This window comes from Zingiber officinale, chromosome 6B (genome assembly GCF_018446385.1).
Source record: "Zingiber officinale cultivar Zhangliang chromosome 6B, Zo_v1.1, whole genome shotgun sequence".
NCBI classification, from domain to species: domain Eukaryota; kingdom Viridiplantae; phylum Streptophyta; class Magnoliopsida; order Zingiberales; family Zingiberaceae; genus Zingiber; species Zingiber officinale.
The window spans coordinates 111345484-111370074 of NC_055996.1; the positions used below are offsets into that span (position 1 = coordinate 111345484).

Consider the following 24591-nt stretch of genomic DNA (forward strand, 5'->3'; position numbering starts at 1 on the left):
ACTTGTCATTCACTTTTGGATAGTTATGATTGTGAGTATTTTGTATTTGGATAGTTATGCTTGAGTTTTGTACTGAATTTTGGAGATTTTGATAGTTATGATTGTGTTTTGTATTGAATTTTGGATAGTTTGATTGTTTGTATGTTGTGAGCATGTTGTATTTGTATGTTGTATGGATTGTGATTTATGTGTGAATCGTGTTTGTGTTGCCTTCGTGTGTGATGCTTTTATTGATATGAAAATTGTATACAGGATACGTTCTAAACAGCAAGGAGTATTTAAAATTTTTATTAAATTTTACCAACGGAATCATAATTTTGTCAGTGATTTCCGATAGAAATCTGCATTCCGTCGAAAAAAATATCGACTCTATACAATAATTTTCGATACAATGCCGACTGAAATGTTAATTCTGTCGGTAATTACCGATGAAATTATTGGTTCTGTTGGTAATTACTGACTAAATCGTGAATTAAGTCGGTAATTATCGATTGAATTGACGATTGCGTCAGTAATTTTACCTACTGAATCCGATTCAGTCGGTAAATTCCATTACCTCCCGTCTCTTTGTGTCGACGGGACAGTTATTCTGTCGTTAAAATTTACTAACGAAAATTTATATTCCGTTAGAGAATACCGACTGAATATCATTTCCATTGGTAAATTACATTTTCGATAGAATTGCGATGGAAATTTCAATCGTTATTCGCTGTTATTTTTATAGTGTCCATTTACCCAGTGCCACGTGCCCTAGGATATTCACAGAGGAACGATCTCAATGATGATGAGATTATCTTGCCTAAGTCCTTTAAGCAAGCTACATGAGGTGTGGGTCAGATACAAGGACAAGGAGACGAGAAAATGGAGTTATTGTGAAGTAGCCTTGAGTGTAAACAAAGTATGGATTTGAGACCGAGGCCGGAGGGTGTTAGCTATTAAGCTCGAGACAGCTGTCAGGATTATGAGTTGAGACAAGAGTGGTGACGGTGCCTAGGACCGAGATGGATGTCAATTTTAGGAGCTGAGATAGGAGCACGTCGGTGCTTGGGATCGAGACAGGTGTCAAGATTAGGAGCTGAGGTAAGACTAATGTCAATGCATAGGACCAAGATGGGTGTCAAAATTGGTAGCTGAGACAAGAGTTACTACAATCATCTTGCACTTAACTAAACTTGAATCTCTAGGATGAGCATACTAATCCGGTTCAATCAAATCCAAGTCTTGTCTGAACAGAACCAATTCCTTTTGGATCATGTTTGATCTATCTTGACTTTGACTGATAAATCAGCATGATCTTTAGCCACACGGGACATGTAAGGGTTACAGAAAACTGCCACATGAAAAATAATGTAACATTGAAAGAGATTAAAATGGATTTTTTTTAACAAAAATGATAGGATCAACATGGTATATATGGTATCAATATGATCAAGTAGTTTACCTTTAACAATTAATTAACCAATGACAACTACTTGTAGTTATAGGGTTAAAACTTAAATATATTATTTCTCTGTTTTGAAGATGCCTAAGATGCTAAAAACCAGTTGTTAAGGTAAAGGTCTTATCCATCCAAGAAGAAGACTTTCTCTTCTAATATTTTCTATGGAACTTCCGAATTCTAATGGTTAATTTTTTATAAACAAAAATAATAACAACAATCAAATATTATTCAATACTAAATTGTTTTTCTGAAACTAAGTGATTCCTGCAGCCACTTAATTCTTTAAAGCCAAGAAAGCTCCTTACGATATTCCTGAAAATAAATTAACTGCAATTATTATTAAGAAAATGTTATTCTATCCTTTGTAAACAAAGAGCTCATAAAGTCAGAAAAACATGCAGACAATCACAAAATGGGGAAATCAAATACAATTTGATTTATTATAATCACAAGGGTTGACATAATAACCTATCGTTGGGTTGTCAGCCAGCTAATCTGAAAACGATAGAAACAATTTTTTATAATAAAGTTAATTAGATTCTGTGAACAAACACTTGTGATGAGAAGCATCACTCTTTATTATTTTATATTGTTTTTTAAGCAAACGAAACAGTGCAATTGGTGGTTAATTAACCATGGTTACCTTCACCTAATCCAAGCAGTTAGCTAGCCCTGTGCTTTATACTTATGAACAACTTGCTGTTATTGTTTCAGGGCAATCTCTCGGATCCATAGAGAAGGAAAGCTCACGAGGACGATCGAGCAATCTCTCAGATTCATAGAGAAGGAAGGCTTGAGAGGAGAATTAATGAAGATGATGGTCATGGATGGAAAACAAGAGATCTTTTGGAACACCAGCTGCTCTTTCTCTACCAAGCCTTCTTCTTCTTCCTACCTCCCTCTCTCCTCTTCTTCCCCAACTTTTCTACATCCTCCAACTTCGTGAAGCTTCTCAAGAAATCAGATCGAAGTCTTTATTCCTTTTTTTTTTAAAAAAAAACTGCAATTTTTTTTTTTCTATTGCTTGACGTGAGAATCAAATCGATATGCAGAAGCTCAGCAGCTCGTATTCCTTCAATGGTATGTGTCCTTTCTCTTTTGCTTCGTTTTCATGTTTATGGCTGGCTACTTCAAGTGCTTATACATCTTTTATTAATTTACAGTGGAAGAGAAGGGGAAAAACAGAGTGATGAAATTGGACTACTGCAAGACGGAAGAGGAAGCAGAGGAGCTCGGAGAGAAGAAAAGGCGGCTCCGAGTGGAGCAAGTCGAGGCGCTGGAGAAGAAGTTGGTGGCGGAGGAGAAGCTTGACCCTGAAAAGAAGCAAAGACTTGCAGAGAACCTCGGCCAGCAGCCGCGGCAGATGGCCGTCTGTTTCCAAAATTGCCGCAAACGGTCTAAGATGAAGCAACGGAAGCGCGATTTCGAAGCCCTCAAGGCCCGCCACGACGCCCTCAAGCTCGATTGCGACGCCAAACGCCGCCAAAACCAGGCTCTCATCTCCCTAGTACGATTTAGTAGCTACTTGGATAATCATCTATTGATTCAGATAACAGTACTTGGATTTCTTTGGATGATTGATTCAGATAACAGTACTTGGATTTCTGTGGATGATTGATTCAGATACGTGAGCTGGAATCCAAGCTCGCAGAATCAACAGGGTGCGAGATGGAGACGACGGGAAGGCTTCTTCCGAACTACAACTACACGGACGGGGCTTCGGATACCGATTCCAGCACCAGCAGCACGCTGTTGAATGGCGAAGCAAACTATGGCGACCACTACTGTTTGCTTCCCGAACAGAGCACACCAAGCTTCTCCTGGCGCTACTCTGACATGGATGACACAGACTAAGCTTGAAGCGAATTGCCAACCCGTAGAGACAGACTAAAAATGGAAGCGATCGAGAGGCGCGATTCAATAAGGAGACGAAGCGACTGCTGCTTCTGTTGGAACTGGTACTTGGCAGGGGGGCGTACGGGCATGGTAATTTAGTAGCTTCCGCTTGTAGTTTCGATTACATGTAAGAAATGTGCTACTGCAGTTAGTGTCATCCTAAACGTTGCTTATGTACTTTGCTGTGCATTCAGTTGTATGAAAAAACAATTTGGGTGGTGTGCCTACGTACGCACGTTTTATGCTCCCTTTGGATCCTGAATTGTAAACCAGGTAACAAGAGGAGGGTACGCGCGTGTTCTTGCGTCTAAGGCATGGATATAGACTGTAGACGTTAAGAATCGCATTCATGTTCACCTTGCAGATAAGATAATGTCGGGAATATTTGCTTTCTCATGACCTGATTTTGTGGTTCTTTCTCTTAGAAAAAAGGTAAAGCACTGGAACACCTACGTACCTATGCAGTATATCACACAATGAAACTCTCACTCCACTAGTCATAAACGAGTCTAGTCAAGTTTTATTTATACAAAAATGAACTAAATGGTTGAAAGTTTAATTTAAATTTAATTTGTTTATATGTTATGGGACTCTCAATTAAGTTTATTAATTATTTGAATTTTTTTTGTATTTTATTTTTTTTTATTATTCTTGATAATACAAATTTATATATTTATTTTCAAAGTTTTTTTTTAGTCTTTTTGCCATATTAATAAAAGTTTATTGATAACTTTGTTTGTCATATAATTTATATTCATGAACATTAACTATTAGGACACGTATGAGTTAGACGGGAGTGAACAACTCGCTTTGTTACTTTGAACTAGATTGGTAGTGGAAACTCGAAGTAAAGAATTTTCATAATGCTAACGCTTAGATTTTACTTGGTATTCACTTCCTTAAGGTGATTAATCCAAGGGTCCACTTCTCATTTATAGCTTCACTATAAAAATTTCCTTCCTAGAGGTGGAGAAGTCTCGTACAATCTCGAACACTAGAAAAAAAACAAGAATGCAAATACAATATACAATTGAGAATGACTTTACGGTTTATAATGAGAAACCTTGTGTTGCTTTGCTCTTTTCTTCCTTTGGATTGCCTCTTGATAGATGAAAATGCAAGAGTAATTTTCTCTAAAACTCACAAGAATCAGTGTTAGCTTTCTCTTCGCAAAATCCCCTTTTCTAGGGTTTCTTTTGGACTAAAAACACCTCCCAATCAACTAGTCTTATCCCTAATTGATTGTTACGTGAGATCAACCAATTAAAACCTGCAGAATGACTCTTTTCTGCCCGTATAATCAATAGGTGAGTCATACGAATTGATTACTAACTTCTAATCAATTAACTCAATCGATTTTGAAACTTTCTGTTTTAAAAAAAAATAATTCAATCGATTAGCTTGAGCCCAATTGATTCCCTAATTGATTCTAGCATTTACTGTGCTCTCACGAAAAAAGCTTCCAATCAATTTCCTTAATCCATTGGTACCTTTGAATCAATTAGGCTAATCGATTTAGAAGCCTACTGTGATTCGTGAAAAATCTCCCAATCAATTAGCTCGATCGATTGACCTTGGGCTAATTGATTAAGCTAATTGATTGCCTAACCCAAACTATGAACCCAAGTTTAAGATTCCTTTGCCCAATCCGAAAGTCATCCGTGACTCATTGGGACTTCCCGATGCCTAATATTCGGTTAACCTTGACCTCCCAGAGCTTCTTCACTAAGTGTCTGATCCTCCTTGACCCACTTGGACTTTTCCTTGCCAACTTCTCATTTGACTTCTGATTACCAAGTATTCAGTCAATCTTTCACCCACTTAGATTTTCTCACCAAGTATCTGATCCTGCTTGACCTACTTGGATTTTCCTCTTGTCAACCTTCCCGTTAGCCTTTTCTTACCTAACTTCCAGTTAGAACTAGTCACTTGGTAAACTTCCCATCCTTATTTAACATCTAGTTAGGACTTCCCTTGTCTAATCTCCAGTTAGAACTAGTCACTCAGTAGACTTCTCGCCCCTGCCTAACCTCTAGTTAGGACTAGTCACTCGGTAGACTTCTCACCCTTGCCTAACCTCTAGTTAGGACTTCCTCTTGCCTAACCTTATTTAGGACTTTCCGTTGCTTAACCTTCAGTTAAAGCTTTTCCAGTCAAGTATCTGGTCCTTCCTTAACCTAATTGACTTCTCTCTCACATATTGTTAAACATCAAAACTGAAGCTTGAGTCAATCAGAGCTTAGTCAACTTGGTCAACTTTGATCCGAGGATGATTGCACCAACAATCTTTCCCTTTTTGATATTTGACAATATGTTTAAGTTAGGATGATCCATTAGCCCAACTTCCATCTTCATCCTATGCCAAAGCATAAATGAGGGTTTCCTAACTTAAACCCTACATTCTCTCCCTTTGACAAACATAAAAAATCTTCTCCCAAGATTAATCTAACCATGACAATGAAGATTCTCTACTTTCCATTGTTTCCAAATGCTCAACCTTAAACATTTTTCAAAATTCCTCTTATCACAATGAAAGTTCTTAGACTCTCATTGTTTTCAATACTCAACATTGAGAATACACCCATCTATAAATTTATAGATCTCCTTTCTTATTCAAATCATGCCTTTAAAGTGTATCTCCCCCTAAAGACATGATTTATCCTTAAGTATTGCACCAACAATGATTTGGAGTTCTTAAACCTTTAGAAAATTCTAAAATGGAGTCATGAGGTTACAAATTCAACCTTGAATCCAATTAGTCCCCTTTAACCATTCCTTTCTTAGTTTCATAAAAAAAAATTACCTTAAATACTTGTCCAAGCATTTCATAGGGTTAGAAATAATTAAATTGACTAATCGTGACTTAATAGACTGAAATCAGACCATTTTAGCTAGTCATGCCAATCGATTCACATGAGCGATCTATCAATTACAACACATACCAATTGATTGACAACAGTGTTCAATCGATTGGTATTTCTAATTTCTCAATTCAAATTTCTATTTGAAATTGGAAAATACATAAATAATTCTACGATATTCAAAAAATTATGAAATTTTATATACACATTACTTATGTCATATACAATCAGAAAAAATAAGTTTCTATAAAAATATATCTCATTTTAAAAGAATGATACAAAATTAAAAAATATTGAAAACTTCAATATTTCACTTTAACTTTGTATCTAACTAATCATTGGTGATTCCTATCAACAAATAGACTTTATCAAAGTTTTTCAAAATGATTTTGAAACTATTTTTAAAAATAATTTTTAACAATGATCAGCTAAATGCACATGATTTGCATATTAATTTTTCCAATGATGTCAATTAATGTCATTATCCTTAATTATAAAAAATTTAAAATAATGCATAATAATGACTATGACATACATCAAATGTGAAACTATCATAGTTTAATGATGTATGTATGACATGCCATGTAACAAGATTATAATATAAGTGTATGATGTCATGGCATGTGATAGGATAGACAAACATGGTGTTGGTGCTAGAAGCACTAGTTAATCAAATCTGTGTTTCGATATTGGCAAAGGTTCAAAATTAATTTGTGTTGTGATCTAACGAGTTAAACTAAGCGTGTAAGAAAGTCCTAAGTGATCTTAGGCAAAGTGAAAGTTTTAGTTAAAGTCAGGAAAAAGGTGGAAAGTCCTAGCTGTGGTTAGGTAACGAAGTCCTGATTTGTGGTATTGGGCAAAGACTTGGTAGGTCGAAGATGTTAGGCAAAATCCTAAGGTCGAGGACACTATGTGAAAGTCCTGGGGGTCACGGACACCATGCGGGAAATCCTAGGGTCAAGGACACTAGATGAAAGTCCTAAGGCCTTGGATGCTGAGCAAAAGCTCAAATGGTCTAGAGGATCGGTTTGGCAAAAGATAATTTCTCTTGAGAGGAGTAGGTGAGGGTGCATTCCCTATAAAGGGAACAGTAGGTATCGGTCCTATTGGTGCAATTTGCACTAATGATCTAACTCAGGTTTTGATGAATGATAAGTGGATCAAAGTTAGAGTGTTTGTGGTCTAATTGCTTTACCAAGTGTGCAGAAGTTGACAGGTTTAAAGGACCTGATATTAGGTTGAAATCCTGTTAGGTCCATAGGACCCAATAGCTGGTGCGAAGTCTCGATAAGTCCGCGGATCTGGTGAGAAGTTTGGTTAGGTCCGCGGAACCTGACAACCGGCCGAAATCCAGTTAACGGGGTTTGACAAGTGGTGGAAAGACCTGGTGGATCAAAGACAAGTTAAGCGACTACTGTTGGTAAGTGGAGGTAAACAACTGGAGGAGAGATCTAGTGAGGACGCATTCCCGGTTGAGGGAACTGTAGACGTCAATCCAACTTAGGTCTAATTGGAAAATCTAAGTTGAAACCTTAACTAGATCATGGTCTCAGGGAGACAGGATCTAATTACTATTATTATCTTGCTGTATTATACTAACTTTATTTTGCAAGATAAATATATTTTTTATTACCTGAACTAGCTCTTTTTTTGTAGGGAATGAGTTGTTGAAAAAAGGGAGTCCAAGTGTCCAGAAGGGATCCGAGCGCCCGGACTAGCTTTGTTGGAGTGTATACTGAAAGCCTAAGCTTTGTAAACATTCATTATGAATAAAGAATCACATTGTCTACATTTGTTTGTAGTTGTTCATTTAATTTATATTGTAGATAACATAGTATGTGGTGTCACATACAGAAGATGATGTTATCAGTACCTTATAAATTATAAACAGTAGCTCACGACTAAAATGGAAAGGAACAAACCATTAGAAGGTCGTAGTGTAATTAGGTATTAGTTTATCTTGACTATATAATTACACTAGTACACTCAGAGTGTATTGAGTAGGACCATTAGAGGTCGTTTCTTTTATACTGACTTTATAAAGGAACAAAGACCTCAGTTATTATGGAAGTGTGTGCTCTTAATCCTAATATAATAACAAGCACATATGTTTGATATTTATTTCTTTAATTTATCAATGGGTGAGATTTAGTTCGATGAATCAATAAACCCGATAAGTTGGGAAATGGTATCACTTATAGTGTGTGTTGTTGATTATAGAAGGAAACTGTGTCCTAGAGATACTAGGTTGATAATATCCCCAAGAGGAGCTCATAAGGATTGTCATGTTAAACCCTGCAGGTGGACTTAGTCCGACATGACGATAAGGTTGAGTGGTACTACTCTTGGACTTAGATATTAATTAAATGAGTTGTCAGTAACTCACTTAATTAGTGGACATTCGATATCTTAAACACAGGGAGACTAACACACTCATAATAAGAAGGAGCCCAAAAATGTAATTTGGGATTGGTGCGGTAGTTCAATGATAGTTCTCTAGTGGAATGAATTATCATTGATAAAATTAAGTTGTGTGTTCGGGGCGAACACGGGATGCTTAATTTTATCGGGAGACCAAAACCAATTCCTCCTCTCGATCCCTATCGTAGCCTCTTATTTATAGAGTTCTATACCCACCTATACCCACCTTCTATACCCACCAATAAGGGGCCGGCCAAGCTAGCTTGGGAACCAAGCTAGGGCCGACCTAGGTATGATTTTAGGTGGCCGGCCCTAGCTTGAACCCAAGCTAGTGGGGGCCGGCCAAATTAAATTAAAAAAGAAATTTAATTTTAATTTTTATTATTATGTGGAAGATATAATTTAAAGAGAATTAAAATTAAAATATCTCTCTTGTAAAAGATCTACAAAAGATTAAAGAAAGAGATTAGATCTCTTTCCTTATTTGTAAATTGGAGAGATGTTTTATTTTCTCTTTAAAATTATTCACATGTTAATAAAATTAAAATTATAGAAATTTCCTTTTATTAACCATGAAGAGATTTTTAAAGAGAAATTTTATTTTTTAAAATTTCCGGAAACAAATTAGGAAGTTTTAATTTGTTGATTGAAACTCTCCTAATTTGCTCCTTTTGATTGTGGCCAGCCATGTTTGATTGGGAAATTTTATTTTATTTTTCTCAATTAATTCATGTCAAGGAAAATTAAGGAAATTTTATTGTAATTAAATTTCCTAATTTGCCTAGGCCAAGGAATATAAAAGAAGGGGTGAGGGTGCCTTCACAAGACACAACATCTATTATTTCTCTCCCTCTTTTGTTCCTTGGTGTGGCCGGCCATCATCTCCTTCTCTTCCTCTTGTGGTGGCCGAACCTCTCCCTCTCCCTTGGAGCTCTTGTGGTGGCCGGATACTACTCGGAGAAGAAGAAGAAGAAGGAGAGAAAGCTAGCATCTCTTGGAGCTTGGTTAGTATTTTGGTTTTCCTCCTTGGTGAAGTTTTTCCTTTGTGGCCGAACCTTGCTTGGAGGAGAAGAAGGTGGTTGGTGGTTTCTCATCTTGGTAGATCGTTGCCCACACAACGTCCGAGGTTAGAAGAGGAATATGGTAGAAGATCAAGAGGTCTTTCTAGAAGGTATAACTAGTAGTTTTTCCTTTTCCGCATCATGCTAGTTATTTATGGAAATAATACCAAATACAAGAGGCTTACGTTCTAGTATTTCGAATATGTTTTTCGATGTTGTGTTCTTTTGTTTCTTTCTTTTCCTTGTGATTTGATTGTTCTCTTTGGTTAACCTAAAGTTATTTTAGGAAATTAAATATTAGCTTTCTATTAAAGGTTTTGTCTAGTCGGTGGTGGTTGCTCCCATATCCAAGAAGGCCATGTGCCTCGCCACGTCGAACCTTTTATGGAAATTAATATTTAATGGAATTAATAACTTAAGGAGACTTGGGTCGAACGTGTTAAGTTCCGCAGGAGATCCAAGCCAAAACCTAAAAGAACAAATAGATTAAGTTTTGGATCAAACGTGTTAAGTTCCGCAGGCGATCCAAAATTTAATTTAAAAGAACACATGGTAGCTAGGAAAAGGTTCAGACCTTTGTACAAAATTTTTATGCAGTGGAACCTATAGGTTTTCCGAGTAGCAACCAACAATTGGTATCGAGCTAGGGTTTTGCCTCTGTATTTGGTATTTAGTTTAATTATGCACATGTCATACATAATTTAAGCAGGATAATAGTAGGATGTGCTAACTTTGTGGATGCAGGATCCAACTATTATGACTTTTAGTTAATTATGTGTGTGATTGGACCCTTGGACATGTCAAGGGCAATTTATATGTGTGTGCATGATTGTATTAAAATACAGCAGGAGCTGTATTTAGTTTTATTAGGATTTTATTTTGATCTAGATACATGTACATTCCTTTTATGGAATATAGGATCAAAATGTAAAATTCTATTTATGTCACGGATCGAATCTTGCAAAGCGTGGAACCTTCTAAGGACCAGAGGCGCAGCGGAACTAGGAGCAAGATGGATGCGACAGCTAGACCCGGTGGCGGTGGCCAAATATGGCAGCAGCTTGGGATGACAACACACGGAGGACAATTAGAGATAAAAGCCATAATAGTTGAAAATTAAATTTTCTATTTATTGCTTTTATATTGTTTTGTGCATGTTAGTTTACAAGTTTAGTAGGCTAGCATAGTTAAAATTCCTCATTTATAAATAACTAAGTGGGAGAGGGATTTTTAAATAAATCCCATGGTCTCCATTACTGGTTTGTAAGTGATGCAAACAAGCTTGCGCGTTGGCTCTGAGTGCCTTCCTCCATAACGGATGAGCTTGTTTGTGGATCACTAGAACAGACTTCCATTTTTGGATGACTATAGGAAATTAATTAAGAGCGTGTGATCTTCCCCAACGGAAGGGGCATAATCTTATTAATGGACTTAGTGTCAAGTAATGGTATACACTTAGACACATCTAATAGTATCCTCCCCAACGGAGTCACTACTATTATTTGTGTGACCAAATAATACCAACTATTAATTTTATTTGTCAAAAAGTTAGGTTGACAAGATAATAAAATTAATGGGATAAAACCCTCCTTTTACAAATGTTGAATTTGTATACGTCCACACTAACGTGGCATACAAAATTCACGGTGTTTTAAGGTGTTGGTTAATTTAAAATAGTATTGTTTGAGGAATCAATATTATTCTAAATTTAGAGTTCTGACCAAAAGTTATTTGTGATTCTTAGGATGTCTTTCAACCCACTGTCCATCATACTTCAACAGAATAGACTTACTGGACCAAACTACATAGATTGGAAAAGAAACCTGGACATTGTTCTTACTGCTGAAAGCTATAAATTTGTACTGACTGAGCATTGCCCTGATGCACCCACTGGTGAATCTACCCAAGAGGAGATTGAATATCATAGGAAATGGGTAAAAGCAGATGAGATGGCGCGGTGTTACATTTTGGCTTCAATGTCAAATGTATTGCAACATCGACATCAAGATTAGCCTATGATATCATGAACAATCTCGAGGAACTCTTTGGTCATCGGGATAGGGCTTCTAGGCAAGAAGCCATAAGAAAGATAATGACAGCCACCATGCGGGTACTCCTGTAAGGGATCATATCCTAAAGATGATGGCTTATCCGAACTACTGATCCTTGGAGGAGAAATTGATGGAAAAACCCGGATCGATATGATTCTCCAAACGCTACCTAGAAGTTTTGGGCAGTTCACTGAACTATAATATGAATAAAAGGATTTATTCATTAGGGAAACTACTGAAAGCAGCAGAAGGTTATTTCGTCACAATGCTCAAATTCACTATCTTTGAAAATGGTTCTACTTCTAAACCGAAGGAAAGAAGAAGAAGAAACAAGGTTCGTGAAAGAAAGTGAATAAATCTCAGTGTACGGGATTTAAAGCTGGAGAAGCCAAGGGCAAGTGCTTCATCTATAAGCAGTCGGGGCTATCCTCGTAAGAACCAAAACAAAGGTATATCTCATGCTCTAGTTGTTGAAACATGTTTAGCGGTGTTATCTACCAGCACCTGGTGTAGATACGGGAGCCATCGATCATGTCTGCAATTCCTTGCGGGGGTTCCAGAAACCCGATGACTATCTGAAGGAGAAATTACAGTCTACATGGGCAATACTACTAAGGTGGCAGTTATGCAGTGGGAGGCGTCTACTTATCTTTTAGTAGAAATAGAAATTTGGTTTAAGAAATTGTCTTTATGTACCCAGTTTAGAAAGAATTTAATTTCGGTTTCATATATTTTTAGATGGATATTCGGTTTCTTTCAATAATGATGTAGTTATTAAAAGAAATAAAGTGATTATCTGTTCTGGTGCATTAGTTGGCAATTTGTATACTTTAAATCCAATTTCTTCCACAAAGCAAAACATGGAAATTTATAACTCATCTTCTAACTCTAATAAGAGAAAAGAACCTTCAGAAATGAACCAAGCATATCTTTGGCATCTAAGGCTTGGTCATATTAACTTAAGTAGGATTCAGAGACTTATAGCCGATGGACTTTTGAGTTCATTAGAGTTGGAAGATTTTCCAACTTGTGAATCTTGCTTGGAAGGTAAAATGACCAAGAGGCCTTTTAAGGCCAAGGGGTATAGAGCCAAAGAAGTGTTAGAGTTGGTTCACTCTGATTTGTGTGGTCCTATGTCTGTCCAGGCAAGAGGAGGTTTTGAATATTTTGTCTCTTTCATAGACGATTATTCAAGATACGGATATATTTACCTAATGCGCCGCAAGTCCGAGTGCTTTGATAAGTTCAAAGAATACAAGGCTGATGTGGAAAAATGATTAGGTAAAAGTATCAAGACACTACGATCTGATCGTGGTGGCGAATACCTCTTAGGAGAGTTTAATTATCAGAGGTCGGGATTCAATCTCAATTGTCGCACTGGAACACCCCAACAGAATGGTGTAGCGAGCGAAGGAATAGGACTCTTATGGAGATGGTTAGATCGATGATGAGTTATTGAATTACCAAATTCGTTTTGGGGATATGCTCTGGAAACAGCAGTATACTGAACTTAGTACCTTCTAAATCAGTTTCTTCTACTCCCATAGAATTGTGGAATGGCGAAAACCCGTCTAAGACATATTCGGTTGGGGTAGTCCGGCACATGTCCTGAAATCGAGATCTTGATAAGTTAGAATCTCGTCTGAAGTTCGCGTGTTTGTAGGATATCCCAAAGGAACGAAAGGAGGTTTATTTTATAGTCCTAAAGATCAGAAGGTCATTGTTAGCACCAATGCCCAGTTTTTAGAAGAAGACTATATAATAGATCACAAGCCCAGTAGTAAAGTTGTTTTAGAAGAGCTTAGAGAGAACATGTCTACTTCAGTACCAACAGTACAAGATGAAGTACTACAAGAGACTGCAACACGTGTCACACATGATACACAACCACAGACTGTGCCTCGTCGTAGTGGGAGGGTTGTAAGGCAACCTGATAGATTCATGTTTTTGGGAGAGTCTTGGACTTGATCCGGGTAAACATGAACCCGATCCACGAACATATGAAGCACTCCAAGATATAGATGCGTCTTGGCAAAAGGCAATGAATTCGAAATAGAGTCTATGTACTCTAATAAGGTGTGGGAGCTTGTAGAACCACGATGGTATAAAAGCCGTTGGATGCAGTGGATCTACAAAAGGAAAAGAGGAGACGGGAAGGTAGAAACCTTGAAAGCTAGGCTTGTTGCGAAAGGGTACACTCGGAAAGAGGGAATCGATTATGAGGAAACTTTTCAGGAGCCATGCTTAAGTCTATCCGGATACTCTTATCCATTCTTTGCTCATATGGATTATGAGATTTGGCAAATGGATGTCAAGACTTTCCTTAATGGAAGTCTTGAAGAGAACATCCATATGAAGCAACGAAGGGTTCATTGAAAAGGCAAAGAGCATCTAGTGTGCTCAATCGGTCCATTTATGGACTAAAACAAGCTTCAAGATCTTGGAACATCCGGTTTAATGAAGTAATCCAGTCATATGGATTTATTCAAAGTCCGGATGAATCTTGTGTATATAAGAAGTGTAACGGAAACGTGGTGGTATTTCTTGTACTATCGTAGATGATATTTTGTTAATTGGCAACAATGTCAAGGTATTATCGGACGTAAGGGTATGGTTGTCCAAACAATTTGATATGAAGGACTTAGGAGATTGTGCACACATTCTTGGGATCAAAGTTATAAGGGATCGTAAGAAAAGAATGTTGTGCCTGTCCCAAGCTTCATATATAGATACAATCCTTGCTCGTTTTAGCATGCAGGATTCCAAGAAAGGTTTCTTACCTTTTAGACATGGAGTAGCTCTATCTAAAGAGATGTCTCCAAAGACATCAAAAGAGATAGAGGACATGAAAGCGGTTCCTTATGCTTGGTTGTAGGAAGCCTAATGTATGCAATCTTATATACGAGACCGATATCTATTTCACGTGGGCATGGTCGAGATATCAAGTAACCGACAAGGACATTGGATGCGGTAAAGCATATATTAAAGTACACGAGAAGGACTAGAGATTATATGCTAGTTTATCAAGCAGATGATTTACATGGGTTTTGATTTCCAATCAGATAGAGATAACATGAAGTCTACATCAGGCTATGTGTTTACTTTAGGAGGTGGAGCCATTTCATGGAGGAGTGTTAAGCGAAATGCGCCGGACTCAACCATGGAAGCAGAGGCCTCTGAGGCAGCTAAAGAAGCGGTATGGCTCAGGAACTTTCTAATGGACTTAGATGTGATTCTGGTTTGCCCAAAATCATCACAATTTATTGTGATAATAGCGGTGCGATTGCAAACTCGAAGGAACCACGAGCCCATAAGGCAAGTAAACATATAGGCTACGTCTAGATACGAGATATTGTGAGCGAGGAGAAGTTGTCATCGCCAAGATTGCATCGGATAACCTGGCGGATCCTTTCACTAAGGCCCTTCCAAAAGCTTTCGATCGGCGTGTGGAGGAATGGGAATCGGATGTATGGTAGAAGATATGGCAACTTAGTCGTTAGTATAAGTGGGAGATTGTTGGGTGTATATTGAAAGCCTAAGCTTTGTAAACATTCATTATGAATAAAGAATCACATTGTCTACATTTGTTTGTAGTTGTTCATTTAATTTATATTGAGATAACATAGTATGTGGTGTCACATATAGAAGATGATGTTATCAGTACCTTATAAATTATAAACAGTAGCTCACGACTAAAATGGAAAGGAACAAACCATTGGAAGGTCGTAGTGTAATTAGGTATTAGTTTATCTTGACTATATAATTACACTAGTACACTCAGAGTGTATTGAGTAGGACCATTAGAGGTCGTTTCTTTTATATTGACTTTATAAAGGAACAAAGACCTCGGTTATTATGGAAGTGTGTGCTCTTAATCCTAATATAATAACAAGCACATATGTTTGATATTTATTTCTTTAATTTATCAATGGGTGAGATTTAGTTCGATGAATCAATAAACCCGATAAGTTGGGAAATGATATCACTTATAGTATGTGTTGTTGATTATAGAAGGAAACTGTGTCCTAGTAGCTAGGTTGATAATATCCCAAGAGGAGCTCATAAGGATTGTCATGTTAAACCCTGCAGGTGGACTTAGTCCGACGTGACGATAAGGTTGAGTGGTACTACTCTTGGACTTAGATATTAATTAAATGAGTTGTCGGTAACTCACTTAATTAGTGGACATTCGATATCTTAAACACAGGGAGACTAACACACTCATAATAAGAAGGAGCCCAAAAATGTAATTTGGGATTGGTGCGGTAGTTCAATGATAGTTCTCTAGTGGAATGAATTATCATTGATAAAATTAAGTTGTGTGTTCGGGGCGAACACGGGATGCTTAATTTTATCGGGAGACCAAAACCAATTCCTCCTCTCGATCCCTATCGTAGCCTCTTATTTATAGAGTTCTATACCCACCTATACCCACCTTCATACCCATGATAGGGGTCGGCCAAGCTAGCTTGGGAACCAAGCTAGGGCTGGACTTGGGTGGCGGCCCTAGCTTGAACCCAAGCTAGTGGGGCCGGCCAAATTAAATTAAAAAAGAAATTTAATTTTAATTTTTATTATTATGTGGAAGATATAATTTAAAGAGAATTAAAATTAAAATATCTCTCTTGTAAAAGATCTACAAAAGATTAAAGAAAGAGATTAGATCTCTTTCCTTATTTGTAGATTGGAGAGATGTTTTATTTTCTCTTTAAAATTATTCACATGTTAATAAAATTAAAATTATAGAAATTTCCTTTTATTAACCATGAAGAGATTTTTAAAGAGAAATTTTATTTTTTAAAATTTCCGGAAACAAATTAGGAAGTTTTAATTTGTTGATTGAAACTCTCCTAATTTACTCCTTTTGATTGTGACCGGCCATTACAAGTTGATTGGGAAATTTTATTTTATTTTTCTCAATTAATTCATGTCAAGGAAAATTAAGGAAATTTTATTGTAATTAAATTTCCTAATTTGCCTAGGCCAAGGAATATAAAAGAAGAGGTGAGGATGCCTTCACAAGACACAACATCTATTATTTCTCTCCCTCTTTTGTTCCTTGGTGTGGCCGGCCATCATCTCCTTCTCTTCCTCTTGTGGTGGCCGAACCTCTCCCTCTCCCTTGGAGCTCTTGTGGTGGCCGGATACTACTCGGAGAAGAAGAAGAAGAAGGAGAGAAAGCTAGCATCTCTTGGAGCTTGGTTAGTATTTTGGTTTTCCTCCTTGGTGAAGTTTTTCCTTTGTGGCCGAACCTTGCTTGGAGGAGAAGAAGGTGGTTGGTGGTTTCTCATCTTGGTAGATCGTTGCCCACACAACGTCCGAGGTTAGAAGAGGAATACGGTAGAAGATCAAGAGGTCTTTCTAGAAGGTATAACTAGTAGTTTTTCCTTTTCCGCATCATGCTAGTTATTTATGGAAATAATACCAAATACAAGAGGCTTACGTTCTAGTATTTCGAATATGTTTTTCGATGTTGTGTTCTTTTGTTTCTTTCTTTTCCTTGTGATTTGATTGTTCTCTTTGGTTAACCTAAAGTTATTTTAGGAAATTAAATATTAGCTTTCTATTAAAGGTTTTGTCTAGTCGGTGGTGGTTGCTCCCATATCCAAGAAGGCCATGTGCCTCGCCACGTCAGTACTGGGAACCTTTTATGGAAATTAATATTTAATGGAATTAATAACTTAAGGAGACTTGGGTCGAACGTGTTAAGTTCCGCAGGAGATCCAAGTCAAAACCTAAAAGAACAAATAGATTAAGTTTTGGATCAAACGTGTTAAGTTCCGCAGGCGATCCAAAATTTAATTTAAAAGAACACATGGTAGCTAGGAAAAGGTTCAGACCTTTATACAAAATTTTTGTACAGTGGAACCTATAGATTTTCCGAGTAGCAACCAACAAGCTTCGCTCGGGCGGCTTGCCAGGCACCCCGGCAATCTGAGCACCCAAAGTTGGTCCAGGCACCTGGACTAGAAATTCATCCAAAAGCTAAGTTAGAGCGCGATGGTTAGCCGAACCCACATCAACGGTCCAGTCGCTCGGAGGTGGATAAAAACTTGTCGGATCAAGTTTCAATGAGAGATCGCCACATCAACAACGGTCCAAGCGCCCGGAACAGGCCTATATAAAGGCCTTCGACCAGTGGCTTCAAAACAACATCTGCTACAACTTTCATTCTTGTGTGCTGCTCCATGAAGGCTCCGATAATCCTTAAAAGCTACTTCGATGTCCAACAACCGACGATTAAGGAACTCGATTTATTATTTCTTCTTGTTGGTAACTTTTGTCACACCCCAAGGGTAAGGTTGTCTGACGAAAATCGAATAGCACATCCCCTATAGCAGTGACAAATGAAACCAATATACATTGCCATAAGGCTACTCACAAGCAAACTACAGCCAACACGGCTGGATGTAAACATAACTACACAGTTTATAAGCAGCCCACATGGCTGAAAGTAAATACAACCACCCAGTTAATAAACAACCCACACGGCTGAAACAAAACACAACGAAAGTCACAAAATAACAACCACAAAACCACAATACAACTAACTACGTGTCAGGTTGGCTTGACACAACAACATCAAACCAAATATAAGAAACCACAAAGCTAAACTCCATTCAAAAGATACATATACACAAACAAATCCAAAGCTAATAATGCGAACAAAAGCAATAACGGAAAAAGGCGCTTGATGTGACATGGGACTGGCGGACATGATCTCTAGGCAACTCCATAAATCCTCTACTTGTTACCTGCCGAAAGAATACCACTTTACGGATGGTGAGTGTTAAGACTCAGTAGGTAATAGACAGATAGTGTATGAACATAATAAAGAACTAGAGATGCAAAGATATACAGTCTCATACAAAAAATAGCAGATACTACCATGTTATCATAATAAATGTCTATACCTGAAACCATATCCTAGGCTAGTAATAGAAGGTCAAGACTAGTAAGGATCTACTATAGTACTGCTCATAACTACAAGAGTAACATGTGAGGTATATATATATTACCAATAAGTAAGTCAGTGTCTAAACACATATCATAGGTACATAACTCAATATATGTAAGCATATCTATCATATGGATAAACTAAAATCATAACATAAGTAAGCAACAACTGCATAAGTATAATAACAACAATGTATGCACGAATGGTCACCCCGCCCACCTCTTTACAACACGACCCCTGTATGGTCAAGAGGCTGGATCGATGACAACTGTGCCACTCAAAGGCCGCCACTACTTTCGAGTGACCGAGTGGACAGGTGCTGAGTAGCTATCTAGCTACAAAGAGAAGGGGGTCCATGCTGCTTTCAACTCCAGCTACCACTACCCATTAGTGGTCTAGTGTGGCATGACAGGACAAGCGACATCTCCTCCAACTACCACTACCCATGAGTGGCTGAGTGTGTGGCGCGGCCCAACGACTCACTCACCCACAAGGAAGATGTGGTCGCCTGCATGCATGCAATGACATGATGTGCAAGATATAACAGCCATAACATATATAAACAGAAATCAAGTATGCTACATGAAACCGACATGCTGAATAAGATACATGAGTAAACAACAATCACAACAGGTAAATATGGTATCTAGTATCTACTATATATATATATATATATATATATATATATAGATAACAACGAGAGACTGTATAGATATGGATTTGATTATCACAAAAATCGAGTGGATAAGTATTAAGCACAGGAAAAATATGAGTGGAGTCGAGGTAAATACAGCAATTATCTGAATATCGTTTATGCACTAAAGTCAAAGTACTAAAGAGAAACAAAGTGGAAGTACCCGCCTTTATCTGTTAATTGTGTTAAATAATCCCATGTCGAGACGCTCATCTCGAACCAACATCCTATAGCATAGAATACATAATATAACTAAGTTCTATTATAAACCAAATAGCTAAACCTAATCCTAATCCAAATAGAAAACCACAATTTGGATCAACCTAATCAATCCAGCCCAATTAGCTAACCCTAATTGGATCCATCATACTCATTTACATCATGATCAATTACTAACCACCGAATCTAATAATTAACCAAAGTCATTAGTCCAATTAGGTTTAACTCAAGCCATTTCCATTAACTACAAATTAGCACTGTATTGATCCAAATCTCAATCCTCCATACTCACCACAATCCAATGATGTTTGTTGATAGTTCATGACTGGAGGGATGGCCTGCGACAATAGAACACCATAGAAATCTTCACGCTGCCAAAGTCTACTGTTGCAATGGTGACCATGGTCTTTGTTCTGCTTCCTAGACTACCGACAGACCTTCCGATTAATGTGGTCAATTAGCAAGGAGCCTGGATCAGCATGTGAAGATGGTTGCAAGCAACAAATCAAAACCTCCCAATACAAGAATTCAGATTGCTACCAATATGAGACTAACATGTCTTACCTTAATCCAGATCTGTAGCTTCCTCTTTGTCAAAAATCCAAATGCTACTATAGTGGAATTAGAGCTCCCCTCTTCTCCAAATCTAGAGAGAGTACCGCAACAAGAGGAAACGGTGGTGTCGGATTGGAAGGAGGCAGCTCGACGGCGTCTCTAGGGCGCAACCAAAAGCTTGGCTGCCGGGAAGAAGAGGATGTGGTGGTGCATAGGAGTGGGGCGCCAGTGTCTTGCGGTCGGAGTGGCAAAGTGATTGGCGATCGACGTCTGGCCGTGGAGGTCAGCGACGACACAAGGAAAATGGAGAGGGGTGATGAGATTTAGGGCAGAGTCAAGATTGGGAGAATAACTTGGCGTCAACGAGATTGGAAGAGGAGGAGGGTCGGTGGCGTCCGACGATCGAGCGATGGTGTCGATCAGCATCATCGAGCGACTGCACAAGGAGGCTGATTGGGCAGCGCAGACATGGCGATGAGAAAGATCGGGAGGAAGTGTATTGGTGGTGGAGATGAATCAGGAGATAGGGAGAGGTAACACCACATTTAGCATAACTCCACCTTTTTTATACTTAGGTTTAATCAATCAAATCCTAAATTAATTCCTCAATCAATTCCCAGCTTAACTGATATTCTAAACATGCTTTCTCCGAGCCTAATAGATATATCCCCTTAAACGTGTCATATAGTCTCCGTTTAAATTCAGAAAAATTTTAAAAAAAAATCCAATAAGGGTTTTCCTTTGATAACACTTATTATTTAATTGCCGAATTTTACAACTTTTCAGTTTCCAATTTGTGTACTAAAACTTTGTAATTCAAATATTTGAATTGATAGTGATTGCCCAACAAAAATGATCGACGATTGCGGGCCTTAAAGTAGGAGTCGTTACAGGCTCTGAACCTAGTTGGCATTGTTAGCATTGTTTTTGTTTCCTTTATTTCGCTATGTATTCTCGAATTTCTGAAAAAGACGAAGAATGCTATTCACTCCCCTCTAGCGTCTATCTGATTAATAAGTGGTATTAGAGCCAAGTTGGCTCTGAATTGGTGCAACCACCAATCAGCAAGGGGGTGATTTTCAAACTTTCTTTTAATATTTCTTTTTCAGTTTTTGAGATTTTTGATATATTCCAAATTGGTAAAATTACCTCTTTGGATAATTTTTTTGTTGCAAAATACTTTGAATTGGTGCAACACCAATCAAGTTTTAATACTTTTATTATCTCCCACACTACTAATCCAAGACCTAGTGTTGAGATTTCTTTTTTCCTCTGCTTTGTGTGTAAGGTTCTATCTCTAAATGACCCAAATCGAAGGATACATCACCGTTCGTCTCCCACTCTTCAACGGAGATGACTTCTCATATTGAAAGAAGCAGATGGAAGTGTACCTAAAGATCGACATCAATCAATAGTTCACCATCCGACAAGGATATAGGGTGTCGATAGACGAAGCAACAAAAGTACCGATTGACCCAGAAAGATGGAATCCAGACGACAAGAAAAGGACCCAGATCAACTCGAAGGCAACAAAGACAATCCAGTGCAGACTTATTAAGGAAGAACTGAACTATGTCTGCCCATTCGAGAATGTCATGGAGCTCTCGGACAAACTGATTGAATTACATGAAGGCACAAGTGATGCAAAGGTAACGAAGTGTGACTTATTATTAAATAAATTATTTAACATTAAAATGTAAGATAGAGAAGCATCTACTCAGTTACATGCAAGAATCAAGGATATTCTAAACGGGCTCCACCTAATCGGTCACCAACTAGAGAACATAGATGTAATGGGGTATGCCTTGAACTCTTTTCCTTGAAATGCACTATGGTCATCTATAGTAGATGCCTATAAAGTTTCAAGAAACTTAAATAAATTAAAATTAGATGAGCTATTTTGTGAACTTAAACTCCACGAACAGACTAAATCAAAGCAGGTTAAGAAAGGTATTGTAGTTTTTGTAGGTTTCTCAAAAGAAGTCAAGAAGAGGAACAAATAGGAGCCAGAATCTAAATCTAACTCAGAAGCCGACGAAGAACAACTAGTGAACATGGTCAGAAAAATATTCATTAGAAGGAAGAACAATTTCACAAAGAAGGATCTACAAAATGTGATCAAATCAAATGACGCGAAGGCAAAGATCACATGCTACGGATGTAACAAGAAAGAACACTAAAAGCATGAGTGTCCAAAAATAAAAAAGAACAAACCCAAGACAATCAGAAAAGAGAAGGCACTCAAAGCAACTTGGGACGAGTCATCTTCTGAAGAATTGGACGTCGAAGATCAGAAGCAACACAACCAGGTATGCCTTGAACTCTTTTCCTTGAAATGCACCGTGGGCATCTATAGAAGATGTCTATAAAATTTCAAGGAACTTAAATAAATAAAAATTAGATGAGTTATTTTGTGAACTTGAACTCCAACAATAGACTAAATCAAAGCAGGTCGAGAAAGGTATTGCACTTTTTGCAAAAAGTGAGGTGGATCAAGACGACGAGTCCGATTACGAATCAAGTCACAAGTCCACACTTGTTTCAGAAGGCTCGAATGAGGTATCGTCTATCTTAACTGCTAAGTTTTTTTAAATAATCACATGTCTCAATAAAAAATTAATAAAATTTGAAAAATAAAATAACACATTCCATAAGAAAAATCAACACCTTAAGAAATAATTTAACTCCCAAACAAAAACCTCTAACCCAACTCAAGTCAAAAGTCTTGAAGAAGAAAATTTCAAATTGAAAACTGAAGTAACCGATTTAAGGGAATTGTTAGAAAAACTTACAACTAGATTCAAGTACCTAGACACGATACTTGGATCTCAACGAATTGTATATAATAAATCTGGACTCGGATACAAGTTCAGCTCAATAAACAAAATATTTATATTACTCATAAGCCAAAACAAGAAGCTAATCAAAGCCAGGGTTCTGAAAGCGTGTCTAACCACACAAGTAGGACTCAATCAATTTTATGTACCTAAAAATAAAATTCATTACCTAAAACCAAATCCAACTAAACCTATTAATTCAACCCCAAACCTAAAATGCAAAATGAAATCAACTAAATCAAACTCAAATAAAAAAACTAAATTTAAATCAAATAACTACAAAGTTAATTTAAATTTAAGTTACAATCAAGTTTACTATAACTATAAAACATATCGACACAAACCTGAAATATAAATCCAAAATTTAATAATTCAGAGGGAGGCTTCAAATTAGTTGGCACCTCTAAAATAATAGTTTACCCAACTAGGTAATTAGGACTAAGTTAAAAAGGGACTAAAGTTTAACTTGAAAAATAACACTGAAGAAGTTTTGGATGATAGTAGGTTAGAAAAACTCTGTCTATGCATGTTTAGAAAGATATGACTTCGACTTAGTACATTTAGCTAAGTAGAACTAACTGAAGCTACCTCTTACTAATCCTAATTGGTTAGACTAAAATTTTGTATTAAGTTCAGTGGATAGGATTATTTGAAAATTTTTGAAGGTGTGGTTACTCTAATGATATCCAAGTGCCTCACCACAACTTAGAAGTTTATCCAAAAAATGTCTGTTTGTTAAACCCAAAGCTAAACTTGAATCTAACACAAATTAAACTAAACCTTGAAATTCAATTTAACTCATCTCACAAAACCATAAGATCCATTTGTCTGAAAACTTAAACTGGTGAGATGAATAAGGTTAAATAAATTCAAAATAAAATAAAATAAAATAATGATTAATTCTAATTAATCAATCTAAAATTCAATAATTAATTCCTTTAAACTTATTTACAAATAATTATAAGTATATTATTTTTACTTGAAAACTAAGACCTTAGGTTGAGGGGAGGATATTTATTCAGATAATTTTTAAATTATAGGAAAATTATTTACTTTTTCTAAAATTTCTCATTTTCTTAGTGTTTTAAAATTATTTTGGCCTTAGCCTAGATTGAGCTCATATAAAGCATGATCCTATAGATCTAGGAATCGAGCATCTCACAAACACACTAGGTTTACTTTAATTGTGTATTCAAAAACATAGAATGACATGAGATGTGTAAGTCTTTTGCTTAGACTTCAGATACTTATATCAGTGCATCAACATAAGTCTGGGCAGAAAATATAATAGTATATTGATCAAGTTAAGTTATCTTTTTTAACAAATATTTAATTGGATAATATTACTTAACTTGACTAATCAAATGAAAACTGCTATTTTTTGTATAGTTAGCTAAACTAAAGGTTAGACATTTAAGGACCAATTCTAAAGGTTAGACATTTAAGTTTTTTTTATTTCTCTAAACAACTTAAGTTTTAAATTAATTTTTAACTTAAATTAATTTCTTAACCTAAATTAATTTTTAAATTAATTTTTAACTTAAATTCTTAACTTAAATCAATTTTTAAACAACTTAATTTTTAACTTAAATTAATT

The 24591-nt window shown here is 36.8% G+C and overlaps 1 protein-coding gene and 1 long non-coding RNA gene across 4 annotated transcripts; one reads left to right on the plus strand and one right to left on the minus strand.

Moving 5' to 3' along the window:
- Positions 1 to 2134: 2134 nt before the first annotated feature.
- Positions 2135 to 3572, plus strand: LOC121988919 (homeobox-leucine zipper protein HOX13-like). Of its 3 annotated transcripts, none has more exons than XM_042542651.1 (3): positions 2135 to 2521; positions 2605 to 2990; positions 3028 to 3572. In XM_042542651.1, exons 1-3 carry the CDS (start codon positions 2488 to 2490, stop codon positions 3070 to 3072), a joined length of 465 nt encoding a protein of 154 aa, XP_042398585.1. In that variant the 5' UTR covers positions 2135 to 2487; the 3' UTR covers positions 3073 to 3572. The 3 variants fall into 3 exon arrangements, with proteins under 3 accessions (XP_042398585.1, XP_042398586.1, XP_042398584.1); XM_042542652.1 differs by having other exon boundaries at positions 2605 to 2948; XM_042542650.1 differs by having other exon boundaries at positions 2140 to 2521; positions 2605 to 2948; positions 3065 to 3572.
- A 14652-nt stretch (positions 3573 to 18224) lies between these two features.
- Positions 18225 to 20705, minus strand: LOC121988920. The gene is made up of 3 exons (XR_006114129.1): positions 20167 to 20705; positions 19895 to 20071; positions 18225 to 18486 (listed from the first exon to the last, which is right to left on the minus strand). It is a non-coding gene; the product is annotated as an uncharacterized LOC121988920 (long non-coding RNA).
- Positions 20706 to 24591: the final 3886 nt, after the last annotated feature.

Coding starts and splice junctions, on each gene's coding strand:
- LOC121988919 (XM_042542650.1), top strand. CDS start 2,488: ATGCAGAAGCTCAGCAGCTCGTATTCCTTCAATG. Junction 2,522..2,604: donor CAGCTCGTATTCCTTCAATG/GTATGTGTCCTT, acceptor ATTAATTTACAG/TGGAAGAGAAGGGGAAAAAC. Junction 2,949..3,064: donor ACCAGGCTCTCATCTCCCTA/GTACGATTTAGT, acceptor TGATTGATTCAG/ATACGTGAGCTGGAATCCAA.